This window comes from Bison bison, unplaced genomic scaffold, assembly GCF_000754665.1.
Source record: "Bison bison bison isolate TAMUID 2011002044 unplaced genomic scaffold, Bison_UMD1.0 scf7180017864484, whole genome shotgun sequence".
NCBI lineage: Eukaryota > Metazoa > Chordata > Mammalia > Artiodactyla > Bovidae > Bison > Bison bison.
The window spans coordinates 1,019,325-1,032,629 of NW_011495044.1; the positions used below are offsets into that span (position 1 = coordinate 1,019,325).

General features: G+C 59.6%; 1 protein-coding gene across 1 annotated transcript in view; it reads right to left on the minus strand.

Annotated features, from left to right (window-relative positions):
• The window catches only part of PTPRF (protein tyrosine phosphatase, receptor type, F), a 76,756-nt gene that overhangs the window by 3,246 nt on the left and 60,205 nt on the right, over positions 1-13,305 (minus strand). The window contains 10 exon segments of the mRNA XM_010862795.1: positions 9-128; positions 854-1,029; positions 1,175-1,298; positions 4,318-4,415; positions 8,209-8,324; positions 10,853-11,007; positions 11,284-11,502; positions 12,058-12,151; positions 12,248-12,501; positions 12,662-12,759. Of these exon segments, the coding sequence (XP_010861097.1) occupies positions 9-128; positions 854-1,029; positions 1,175-1,298; positions 4,318-4,415; positions 8,209-8,324; positions 10,853-11,007; positions 11,284-11,502; positions 12,058-12,151; positions 12,248-12,501; positions 12,662-12,759 (1,454 nt within the window).

The window sequence follows — 13,305 nt, forward strand, 5'->3', positions numbered from 1 at the left end:
GGCTGCACCTTGTAGAGCGCGAAGGTGCGCACAGTGTAGGTGGCCAGCTCCACCGTGTCCAGCAGGGTCACCTGGATGAGGCCGTAGGTCTCAGTGCCACGAGCTGGCCAGTACTGGTCACATTTCACCTGCAGAGAGATAGCAGGGGGAGCGGGCAAGGGGGTTAGAGGGACCCAAAGGCTCCGACAGGCAGGGCCCAGGGCAGGAGCCGGTGGAAGGTCCAGCTGTGCTGGCTGCCAGGCCCCTGGCCCCCGAGATCTCAGATTCATCACACCACCCCCTCATCAGACCAAATCAGGACCTCACACTAGGCCGCCACCCCTGCCCTCGCGAGGGGAACGAGGGACGGAACTGAAAATCATTTATTCATGACCAGATCGCACCAGGTGCGTTTTCTGCCAAATTTACCCATAACGTTTATACACCATTTTCAAGCTCTGTAAATTTTATGTTCCAGTCAATGCTTTGCTGTGCAAAAGCAGATAACAGCAGCTCTACTCCACTAATTAACTTAGGAGATGTGTTAAGGCCCCAGCAACGCTCTAGCATCTAGGGAACACGTGAACGTCCCAGAAACATGCAGTAACTGGGGGACATGTTAACATTCTTGGAAAATGACAGCATCTGGGACAACATATTAACACGGTAGGAACCCACTGGCGTCTGGGGAACACACCACGTCCCAGGAGCGCCCAGCAGCTGGGATACGAGGACAACCCAGGAGAACAATAGTACTTGGTAAGTCCCCTGAAGGGCGTCTTCCCACAGGGACAGAAGAGGTGCCCGAAGTCACCTGGTGGCCGAGTATCTATACCTGACCCCCCAACCTCAGCAGGGCCCTGAACAGCCTTACCCGGGACTTCTCCTCCAGCCGCGTCATCATGACCACAGTGGCTGTGCGCTGTTCCCACACCATCCGCCAGAAATCGCCCATGGTCTCAGGCAGCGGGCCCTGCGTGGCAATGTAGGCGTTCTGCTTGCGGTAGCCGTCGATGTAGTTGGCATTGATGTAGTCGCTCCCGGGGACACCTACAGGCAGGAAGGGACATGGGAGAGCATTATCTCGGGGCCTCCAACCTAGTCAGTGGGCCTCTTCTGGAGGAGGAGATGTCACCCAGTAAGAAGGAGGAGGAGGAGAGCCAGGGGATGCGAGGGGGCCCCGCCCTAGGCTCACCATCGATGGAGGTAAGGATGACTCGAGAGTGGTCGTAAGCAATGACGTTGGCATAGCGGTTCTTCGGCTTGTTCACCTCCAGGTTTGAATTCTCCCACGTGAACTGCTGTCCTGGGTCAATTGACTGCAGGGAAGGAAGGAGGCAGGTGGAGTGGGGTAACAGCCGATCTCTACCTAGTGCCCCCAGGAGACCCAGCCCTCCAGGTTGTGCCCACATCTGCCTTTGCTCCCAGGCCACAGTCACTGGCTCTGTGCCGTGGTGCTGGGGAAGGCTGAGCCCCAGCTCCCCAGCCATGGAGCACAGAGGCTACCATGGCACTGGTCAGCAAGGTTACAGACTGAAGACTCCTCTGACCAAGGTACCAAATCCCCTTGCCTAGGAGAGTGGTAGGGGTGGGGAGAGGGCAGGGGAAGTCCCTCAAGCCCTGCGCCCAGCTAGCCAACGAGGGCAGAAGTGAGAGGCAGCCAGCTGTGCATGACCCAGTGCTGCTGGGCTCCAGACACCGCTGCACGGCCTCGCCCAGCTCTCCTCCTCCCTCTCCGGCTGTTCCTTCTCGGAGGCAGGACACAGTGCTTCTCTGGGGTTCATTCCTAGGCCCTCTTTGAACTCTCCAACCTTTCCTGGATGACCTCATGGCCATATGCTGGAGCTGACATAACTCAGCTGTAGCCCAGAGTCTCCCCTGAGCCCTGGTCTGCAGAGCCCACAGGCCCCTGATATCCCACCAGGATGCCCCACACTTCTTTAGTCTCAGCCCTTGCCAAGCTGAGCATCAGCTCCCCTGTGCAAATCTGGCTCTGCTGCTGGGGTTCTGTCTCAGTGAAGGGCTCTATCCTCGTTTACCCCAAAGCCGCGGCCACAACCTGCCAGTCATCCTCCAAACTCCTCTGTGCCCCCCGTCTCATCCGTCACCACGTCCCAATGCTCCCCCAGCTCCTTGGCTCTCGCCACCCTGTTGCCAGGGCCTCAGCTGGGCCACCCCTGCTCAGACTGGGCATCTCCCTGCCTCTTTCCTTTGTCTCTTTCCCTGCCTCTTTCTGTCTTGCAGCCAGAACAATTCTTATAAAATGCCAATCTGATGATCAATTCCCTGCTTAATGCCTTCCATGGTTCCTTGTCACTTCGGATGATAACAGCTGAATCTCAGCAAAATCTTACCGTGTGCGTGGCGCTATTCTCTGCACTCTGTATTCCCTCTCCCAATCCTCCTATGAAACCAGCTCTATTATTACCCTCCTTTTACAGATGAATACGACCCGAAGTTCTCAGCACAGCACAACACCTGCCTGTTGGTTTCTGCACCAGCCTGTCACTCTCCCCAGGTCAGTGAGCACTTCCATGAGACCCCAGCACACCCTACCCCTAGCCTGCCTGCTTCGTGCTGCTGTCGGAGGACCTTCTCTGCACATCTGCATATTTAACACCACGGCACAAGGTCACATTTAGCGTTATCTGTCTGCACTCATCTCCCTACGGACTGAACTCCCTGTGGGCACTTGTCTCCACACTCCCAGTGGCAGGCACAAGCTAAGTGCCTGATGATGCTCATCATTAAAGGTAACAGAGCTGTCGGATCCTGGCTGCAGAAAAGCTCTTGGCAGGCCAGGGTGGCCAGAGGTGGTTTCCTGAAGGAGGAAGGTCTGTAAGGGGAGCGCAGACGGGAGCAGAGAAGCAGCAGAAGGTGAGAGAAGGACACCGCAGGCCTGGACAGTGGGGTGCAGGGCCCCACAGGAGGAAGGGTTAGTGGGACGTGGAACTGGATGAGTGAAGGCCTCATGGGAACTGGAGGCAGGGAGCCTGACTCGGTGGCTCTATCCCCTCTGTGGTGGGGCCCTGTGCAGGGCAGGCCCCCCAGTGGGAGCTCCACAGGAAGAGGCAGCACCTTGTCCTCTAGGCAGATGTGATCATCAATTCACCTGCCAAGCTCAATTTCCTCTGCAGAAGCCTGACCCACAGCCCTTGGAAGTGGAGCCCTGGTGCCCAGGACAGCAAGCACAGTGGAGGGTGGACATGTGACTGGAGGGGAGTGGATGCACAGGCAGGGCAGAGCTAGCCCTTCAATCACCCATCCATCCATCATCCACCGAGGCGAATCCTGTGCCAGGCCTGCGCCGGGAGTGGGGACTGAGTGGGGCTGAGGCAGAAGATGCTTTAACAACACCTTCGCCAGTACTCCTCAGAGGAGTCTGGGCTCTCCTTATCACCTCCTTCACTAGCAAAGCACCTCTCCAGCTGGGAGCTAGAAGCCTTGACTCCAGGTTGTGAAGCAGTGCTCTGAAGTCTGAGCCCCCACCGTGCATGCATGCTCAGTCGGTTTAGTTGTGACTCTGCATGACTCTTTGTGACTCCATGGACTATAGCCCACCAGGCTCCTCTGTCCATAGGATCCTCCAGGCAAGAATACTGGAGTGGGTTTGCCATTTTCTTCTCAGGGGATCTTCCCATCTCAGGGATTGAACCCACATCTATTATGTCTCCTGCACTGGCAGGCAGGTTCTTTACCACTAGCGCCTTCTGGGAGCAGGTAGGGTTGAAACCACAGTGAAGGAAGCACCCAGAGCAGGAGGGTTTATGCAGCCCAGGCGGCAGGAGTCAGGCTCCCAGACTCCCCATCTCTGTGACAGACACTCTGAGCACACGCGTGTGCAGGCATAGGCTGCCAGACGGGTGCCACTACTCATCAGTGACGTGACCTTAGACAAGTCATTCCCTTCTCAGAGCCTCAGCCTCCTCATCTGTAAGATGGGATAACACTGGTTCCCATTTCATAGGGTTGTAAGGAGGACATAAATAGATGGTGCATGCAGAGTGCCTAGCCTGGAGCTGGCTGGCAGGGAGCTCTCTACAAATGCCAGCTATTATTACTAATTGTGTTTATGACCTTCTATCTGCCTCTGTTAGCACAGGGGCATGTGACTTTGTGTCCTAATCTTGGAGTGCCTGAAAGGTCTTGACCAGGCCCAGTACCTAAGAAGCTGAGTTCCCCACTGGCTACTGCTGACCCCTTCAGTCTGTGCTCTTGGGCAGCCTGGAGCCCACCACCCACTCCCCAAACACACAGCAGGGGCCCGAGGCAGGACAGGAGCTGGCCTGGGGCCAGGCATATGGTGGTGGTGCGGGTGGCAGTGAAGGGATGTCTCACCTCGTACTCCTGGGAGAACTTGAGGCCGTCATTGGCTTTGAGGCGCTCGATGTTGTCAGCTAGGTCGGTGATGGGGATGGGCGGGTGGTCTCGCATACCTGGGAGCAGCGGGGGTACATGAGCAGAGTTAGCGTGGGGCCTGAGCTGGTGGCGGAGACAGCCCGATGCATATATGTGCGCATGTGAACACGTGTGACCATGGAGCACTCGGCACTGGTGGCATGGAGACAGCGGCACATGCGGCGACAGGGGTGGCAGGGCACATAGCGGCCGGGGGGTGGGAGGGGACAGGGCAGGGGGGTATGTATGCCGTGGGCACGAGTGGGCATGGCCACGTGACACGGTGCTGAGTGGCTGGCCCTCCTCCCAGGTCAGGGCCGGACGCCCAGGTGGAGGCCGGCGGACGGGACGGGGCTGGGCTGCTTCAGCCTGTGCCCCGCCCGCAGGCCCTCCTCTGGACATTGCTCCTGCCCTCAAGGCGCCAGTCACCATGGGAGGCTCTGTGACCTCATCATCCCAGCACCCAGCATGTGGATGGAGTGATCATGATGTACGGCGATACGGTAGAGTGATGAGGAAGAACTCAGAGGGAGAGGAAGAGAAGAGGAGGGAGACGCTGGGGCGAGGAGATGGGAGAGGCACCAGAAAGGAGTCGGACTGAGTCGGGAGGTGGGAGAGGCAGAGACAAGACGGGGCGGCCAGAGGAAGGGGGCGAGGTGAGGAGAGAGTGGGATGGAGAAGGAAAAGACGGGGCGGTGAGAAGGTGGAGCAAAGACAGGAAAAGGGAAGAGAAGAGCTCAAGGAAGGAGAGAGGCGACGGGTGAGAGAAGTAGAGGAGACACACAGAAGCCAGAGTGGGCCCCAGATGGGGAACGCGAAAAACTAACTTGAGATATTCGGGCAACTGGGGACACTGGAACCTGCAGAGAAAAAGAACAAAAACAGCGGGGCAAGAGGACACCCGTTAACCTCTGGTTACATTGCTGTTGGATCGCAGCCAGTGGGGGTCTGGGGAGCTCGGAGGGCTGGCCCACCGCAGCCCCTTCTGCTCCACCCTGCCCAAGCGACAGACGCCCCTCTCCCACCCCCTAGAGCCTGCACGGCCTTGGGGGCCTCTTCCTGTGAAGAAATTCTAGGTCCGAGCCAACGTTGTGGCCTCTGGTGATCAAGTTTGACCCTGGCTATTTCCAGATCATTTGGCAAAAGAGAAGTGTGCTTTTAGAGAGAGGGAAGGCACATGCGGTGAGAAACAGAAGGGTGAGTCCCCAACAAGGATGGGCAGATGGGGACCGCATCGCTCTCTCAGCAATTCTGTGCATTTCAAGCATCTTCAGAAGGAAAGTTAGATTACGAGAGAAAATAATAAACATTCGCTGAACCAAAAACATGGGAAGGGGGACCCTCAGCAGTGCCGCCATTCCAGCCAACCCTTCTTTCTGGTCGCTGTTTCCCCTCCCTGGATAACCCTGTGCACAGAGACCCCTCTCCCGGCCAGCAGCCTCGTCCCCTGACCTCAGCACCTCTGATGACCCTCACCATGCCCCGCCCCGAGGCCCGCCCCGGGCCACAGCCTCCTGACCTTCTGGTTCCCCATCCCTTATACCACCACCTCGGCTCCCCTGTGCTCCACCCTGCCTTCCCTTCCCAGATCCCTACAGCCACAGGGATCCAGACCCCAGCAGGGCCTGCATATCCACTGGCTCATCCCCCACTGACAGTGCCTCAACCCGCTGAAAGGCTCCTTGCCCGGGACTCGGACCTCTCTGAGGTTCCAACCGCCAAAGCCACAGGCTCTCGCACAGCCCCCTCAGCCTGGCCTCAGAGACACTCCTCTCCCCAACGCCCTCTCTGTCTGGCTCCCCCTCCTTGGCCATCCTTGCATCTACCCTTCCTCAACATTCCAGCTCCTTCCCTGGCTGCTCCTGGGCCGCGCTCTCCCCTCTCTGCACCCTTCTCCGGGGAGAGCTCATCTATTTGCAGGCTTGGATGTCGGTGTGGAGGTCCCCCTGGACCTGCCAGCCCACTGCTCAACCAGCAACCACGGAGCCATCCTGGGACCCCGGCCCTATTTCCTCACCCCACAGGGAATCAGGCCCAAGCTCTGCTGCTCAGCCAGGTCCCTACGGCCAGCCCCCATGCCCAGGTCCTTAGCACCTTCACAACGGTCTGCCTCCCCAGGTTCTCCCCCTCCAATCTGCCTTCCACACCACAGCCAGGGTGACACTTCTAGAGCTCAATTCTGACCCCATTGCTCCCCTGCTGAAAACCCTTCATGCCTCCCTGGCGCCCTCAAGATGAAGTCCAAACCCCTTAGCCTGGTGTGCAGGCACCCTCTGTGACTCCCCCTCCAGACTCAGCTCTGGGCTCTCAACACGCCCAGCTCCAGTGCTACAGGACACAGCGCCCCGTTGCTTCTGCACCCACCACTGTCACGGAAAGGAGGTCTCTCCCAGCCCCTCTGCCTGCCTATGGCCCCCAGGGCTTTGCATCCCTCTCAGGGGAGGCTTCTCTGCCCTCCAGACCCCAGCAGCCTGGAGTTCTGATTCCTCGCAGATCTGACCACACCTGGTTGCAACAGCCTGGCTCTCTCCCTCTCAGGACACACGCACTTGGAGTGATGTCAGGAAGAGAGCTGAAAACCCCAGGTGGACCCATAGCTGACTCCAGTGTCAAGCACCAGACACAAGAATGAACGAGTCTCCAGGATTCTGTGCTCAGCAAACTTTCCCATAGAAGGCCAGAGAGTAAATATTTTTGGCTTTAAGGACATATGGTATGTATCATATCTACTAAACTCTGCTCTAGAGTGAAAACAGCCACAGACAGTACATGTATGAAAGGGCATGGCTGTGTTCCAATAAAACTTTATTTTCAGAAACAGGTGGTGGGCCACATTTGGCCCCAGGCCACAGTTTGCTGACCTCTCATTTAAATGATTCTGGCCTATGAGTCTTCCTGCCGAGGCCCCAGATATTCTGGAATAGAGACAAGCGGCTCCTGCTATGCTCCTGTCTGAATCTCTGACTCATAAAAGCTGTGAGACTAACATCATTGCTGTTGTTTCCAGCCATGAAATGGTGCGGTCATTCAGCACTCAGTGCTAAGTAGTTCGTGCACACACAAACCCTGTGTGTGCTATAGCTCACTCGTTCATTCAGCTGTGTGTTTCACAGGCACCTAACAAGACCCACCATGCGCACAACCCAAGAGATGGCGGAGGACGAAGACAATTCCTGGCTTCACAGAGCTCAGACTATCACTGAGGCAACCCCAGCCCAGGGCGAGAGGTGTCATGATGGAAAGAGCACCTGGGAGCCGAGGAATGACCCTGCCTCCCCCAGGAAGAAGTCTGAGCTGTGTCTGCTGGGGTGCAGACAGGGAATGACATCCAGAGAGCCCATGACAGTGGTGGGGAAGGAGGGGCAGGCACCAAGTCTTGTGCTGGGTCCCAGGGCTCACACGGAAGATCTGGGCCCAGCCATCAGGAAGGGTGAGGTGCAGACACCCACATCCTGCCACAAGATCTGATGAGCCATCCCCTCCCCAACAAACCCCTCTTCTGGGTGCAGGGGTCAGAATGCAGGTACAGGGGCTGGCACCCCGGGGCTGGGATGTGGGTTCTGTGAAGATCCCAGACCTATATTTGGAGGGCTTGACTGAAGACAGGTCAGGGTCTAAGGAGCTTCACCCCACCCACTGAGGCTTCCAGGCCTTGCAGCGCCTGTCCAGCCACTGGATATAGGCGTTCCTTGGTCACTTCATCACAGTCGATGGGTTCAGGGAGAAGGGTGGAAGGCAGGAACAGGAAATGGGGGCCAGGGTGAGGCCAGCATCCCTGGGCAGAGACCGGCACACCCAGGCGGGGCAGGCAGGCTGGCGAAGCCACCCTACCTGGGGTCTGGTAGTTGAGCCGCCGCATCTCCACAGGGTCAGAGGAGTGGGCCAGCAAGGAGTCCTTCAGCCCAATTGACTGCTCATCCTTGGACGATGGGGAGTGGGTCCTTTTCCTGGACAGGCAGAAGGGTGGTTGGTGAGAACCGAGGTCCAGGCGGAGGACAGAGACACGTGGCATGGCTGGCTGCCCCAGACCTCTGTGTCCACAGCTCTGCCCCTCCCATCCCGGCCTGGGGTCTCTGAGCGCAGGGGAGCCAGGGCCAGAGCAGCCTCACAGGGTGGGATGGGGAGAGAGCAGGGGTAGGGAGTGGACAGTGGGCCAGCACAGCAAGAAAGGAAGGGGTCGCAGAGGCTGGTAGCTCCTTCCCACAGGGACAGGTCACGGCTGGGCAGTGGCTGCTGTCCGCAAGACCCCCACGCTGAGGCAGCAGGAGCCACCAGGAGTAAACATGCAAACGACACATAAGATATGCAAACATCACAGAGAGCTGGGCTCCCGCTGTCTGGCTCTAGGGATCAGGGTAAAGGCACAGAGCAGCAGGGGAAGGCGTTTCCCCAGCTGGGCAGAGTCTTCCCTCGCTGGCCTCGGCTCCCCAGTCTACAGGGACAGGATCAAAGACAGACTGTGGGGTCCCTCTGCTGACAAGTATCCAAGGCTTCTGCGCAGTGGACACAGCTGTGTCGGGGAGGAAACTTATGCAAGTGTGCGTCAGTACGCACCACACACTTCCCCACTGCCCTGCAGCCAGCGCTCCTCGCACGCAGGCCAGGCTCTGTCTCCTGCAGCGCTTCGGTGACCTCAGACACCTGGGAGCCGGGGGCAGGCTCTGGGGAGTTCCGAGTCGGCCTATGCATGCACGGGCAGCATCGGAGTTCTGAGCTAAGCCTGTCTCCTGAGAAGGGGCACCCCCTGTGCAGGGCACAGGTGGAGAGAGTGACAGAGCTGGCCCCGGCGTCTGCTGAGCTGACCAGACAGCCGCAGGCCAGGAGGCTTCTGGTCCAAGCAGTGCCCCTCCCCGATGGGCCCGCAGTGCGCAGGGGGACAAGAAGTGAAGGAGGAAGCGTGTGAAGAGAGAAGGAAGAACTCCTACCTTTCTTGTTTACTAGGTCCCGAGAGACAGGCAAGGACAGAAGAAAGGAACCGTCACTGTTTCCGCCACACATGCTCAGGCCCTCTCATGACACGGGGACACTGCGGACCGATCTACGGCACCCACGTGGCCTTCACAGGGAGGGGGTCACCTCTCCTGGCCTACACCAGGACCCAGATGGCAGTGGAGGGGGCTTGAGTGGGTGTGGGAGTCGCTCCTCAGGTTCCCCACCCAGGGATCTTCCGGCCCTGAACCAGGCGAGCTTGTCCCTATTCACCCTGGGAGGAAGGAGCTAACTTCAGGTAGCAGGCACTGGGTCAAGGGTCAGGGTCCAAGGCCGGGAGAGACGGGGCGCTGGGCACAGGCCCCCTCGGGTGTGCACCTGTGTGCAGACACAAGGACCAACAAGTGCGCGCTGACAGCCTTGTGCTGGGTGCTGGAAACAGGCCCAGCGATGTTCCCATGGCAGCACCATCAGACAGTGGGGGACGGTGTGAGCAGGGAGTGGGAGGGGCCTGGCAGAGCCTCGTGGCACCAGAGCCCGGAAAGGCGTCTCCAAGGAGGGGACAAGAGTGCAGTGGAGGGGCGCAGGCCAGGCCGGCCGGGAACTGCATTAGTTCAGCGATGATGTAGGGGTGGCGGCAGCAGGGGCCAGAGCAGCCAGGCATCTGATGGACCGTCAGGCTGCAGACAGGCTATAAAACTCTCTAGTTAAAGCTGAGAAGTTTTATATTGAGGGTGACAAAGTAAATCTTTGCAAATACCCTTCAGGCTGGGAGGAGGACAGAGAGGAACGGGCACGGTGAGAAGAGGCGGAGGCCGCAGCTGCGAGAGGCAGGACTGAGGCGTGCCACGTGCATGTGCCTTACCTCGTGGGGAGCTCACGGTGGGGTGGGGGGCAGGTCAAGTGACATTCACGAGAGACTGGGGGGAAGTGGGAGGGGGGAGGGGGGAGGGTGACACCTGGGATTTCTGGTTAGTAACTGGGTGGGGGGGCAGGGGGGCCCATCCCCTGTGACAGGGACCCTGCGGGGAGAGCTGTGGGAACGGTCAAGACACCCTCTGTCTGGGACAGCTGTGGATGCTGTGGTCACAGTGGGAACTTAATAAACGTCTGTCAAGTCAGTGTCCGTGGGCACATGGACCTGGAGCTGGGTCTGGACCTCTCAAGGCCTGGGCAGGGGAGTCAGGCTGGGAGTCATCTAGGGCTGGTGGCAGAGGGGATACTGAAGGTAGGGGGCCAGGAGAAGGTGGTGTTTTGAAGCTGAGAGACAGACAGGTTCACATCCACCAAAACACAGAGACAGACAGACGGACATGCCCCAGGGATGCACCCGAACAGATCCTTTGTGAAGGTGCGCGGCTGCTCATCACACCCAGGCTCACACCAGTGGGTGTGCACACACACTGCTTTGCTCTCCTGGCTCCCCTCAGAGCCCAGGAGCGTGCACCCTGGGCTGCAGGTCGGCGTGGCTGCCCCGGCCTGCATGTATCTAGCCAGGGCAGGCCTGGGGGTCCACGGGCAGGTGGCCGTCCACCAGAGCGCTCACCTCTTGAACAGGAGAATGGCGATGACAATGAGGACGATGAGAATGACTGCCAGGACGGGGCCCGTCACCCACAGCAGCTCGGGTTCCTCCTGCTGCTGGGCTGGTGTCACCTGGACCACGATCTCATCGGAGTAGGGGCTGCAGGCATAGCGCTTCTGTGACCCAGTGGAGGAACAGCAGAGCGGGTGAGCCCTGGGGTAAGACTGCCCATCCTCCAACCCCCACTCCTGGAGAAAGGGCTCTGGACCGGGTCTCCCGGAACTAAGAGGTTGACCTGGGCCTGGTCAGCTCACTGAGCCCCTAGGGCCAGGTTGGATTGGCCTTCTGCATCCCAGGGGTTAGTGCCCTGAGACCTCAGTGCAGGTCTGGGGCCTCTGGGGTGTCTGAGACGGTCTGGGGGTGTCTGATCAGGCCTGGGGTCTCGGGTAGACCTGGTCCACGGGTTCCTTCAGGGAGGCGAGCACAAAGCACTGGTAGCTCAGGTCTGGAGACAGCGGCCGGTTGTAGAAGCCTTGGTAGTTCTTCTTGTCCCCCAAGGTGAAGGTCTCCGGGAGAACGTCCACCTGAGCGGCCACGTACGGCTTCAGCCGCTCCGTCTGCCGCCGGCGCCGCAGCCGCTCCCCATCGCCCTGCTCGATGGCCTCCAGCAGCTGGCAGCAGAGCACAGGAGTCACACAGGGGCCTTGGAGCACACGCTCCTGGGCTGAGGCTAGGCTCACCTTCCATGTTAGGGGCCTGAGCCCGGCCTGACTCACTGTCCATGTAGAGCCACGCCGGACACCAGCAGGCGGTGCCATTCCTCCCAGCCAACCTGCTAAGAAGGGGCCCTCTGGGTAACCTGCCCCTCACCCTCACCAGAGAGGGCTGGCTGCCCACTACTGCTGGGGTTCCACTCGAGCCCGTCTGTGGCCTCTAGACCCCTGGAGACTGTGAGGCTCACAGGGCCTGAGAGTCGTTAGATCTGAGAGATGTCTCTGCCACTTCGCACCCCAGGGGATCCTCCACAAACCCCTCTGGGGAGGTCTCTGTAAGCCCTCCAGGAGTTCTCTGAAAGCTCCCAGGAGCCAGCTCAGAGTGCATCTCCTCAGAGACGCGGGCAGGCTGCCAATCAGAGAATAATTCCAGTTTGGGGGGAGTCCCCGGGGCACAGCCAACCAGCGCAATGGGACTGCCATCAGGGCTGCCCTGGCCGGGTCCCCAGGCACCTCGTCCAGCTCCAGCTCCTCGGGCGTGCTCCACTGTGGCGCCAGCATGCTCCCTCCCATGCGGTCAATGGGCACCACCATGATGTAGAACCACCTGGGTGGGCAGAGGAGAGTCAGGACCGTCCTCCCCTGGCTTTGCATGGCCAGCCCCGCCCTCTTCCCCCCAGTCCCCGGAGACGTGTCTGCACACCTGACCAGTGCGGGTTCCTGCACGCGGGGCATGGTGAGGGTGAAGCGGCCGTCCTCGATGTAGGCCGAGGCTGGCAGTGGCTTGTGCGGCAGGAGGTCGGGGGCCGTGCGGATGGACACGAGGTGTTGCAGGCCCCCCGCGCTGCTGCCGCGGTTCATCAGCACAAATGAGTATTCGGTGGTGGGCTGCAGGTCTGCAATCAGCTTCCGCATGGAGTGCCCGTCCACCTCCACGCTCTGCCCATTGTACAGGATCTGCACGGGAAGGGAAGCGGGGGCGCAGGTGGCGTGTTCGGGTGAGGGGCCCCCTCCCAGGCCTGCGGGACAGAGCTTTGTGAACACAGACTCGCAGGCAGGGACTGCAACGTGGGCCCCGCAGCAGGACTGCGTGTGCCGGGCCACCGGCCCCACCTACCCTGAAGGGCACTGCTGACTTGTAGGAGTCAGGCACCTCCCAGCTGAGCAGCACAGATGTCTTCATTGCAGCCTCCACACGGAAGTTCTTGGCAAACACTGTTGGGATGTAAGGGGAGAAGAGTCACCTCTGACTGCCTAAGGGGGATAACCGGGCCTGGAGGGCTCCCTGCTGGGAAGAGATTGGGGGGGGGCAGGGGATTAGGGATGGCTGCAGAGGGCCAGAACCCCCACTCCCGCCAGCTTCCACTGCACACAGTTCAGCTCCCAGTCCCAGCTCTTCCTCATGGTGAGAACCGAGCGGGGCAGAAGCCACAGGACCCGTGGTCAGGCTCTCCAGAAGGGCACGGGTGAAGCTGGAGCTTACAGACAGCAGGTCAGAGTGACCAGAGGTCAGTGGGACTCGGTCATGAGAAGCCATGTGGCCGCGCACCAGAGCACAGTGGACCGTGTTCACTAGAGGTCAGGGGGTCGTGGCCCCAAGAGGTTAGTGTTGCATACCCAAGAGCAGTGATGCAGTCATGAGAGATCAGTGGGTCAAGGTCACGAGAGATTGGAGTTGCCCAGCAGAGGTCAGTAGGCCAAGGACAGCAGAGGTCAGAGGCCACACACAGAGAATGTGGCGCCTGTTCACTAGAGGTTAGT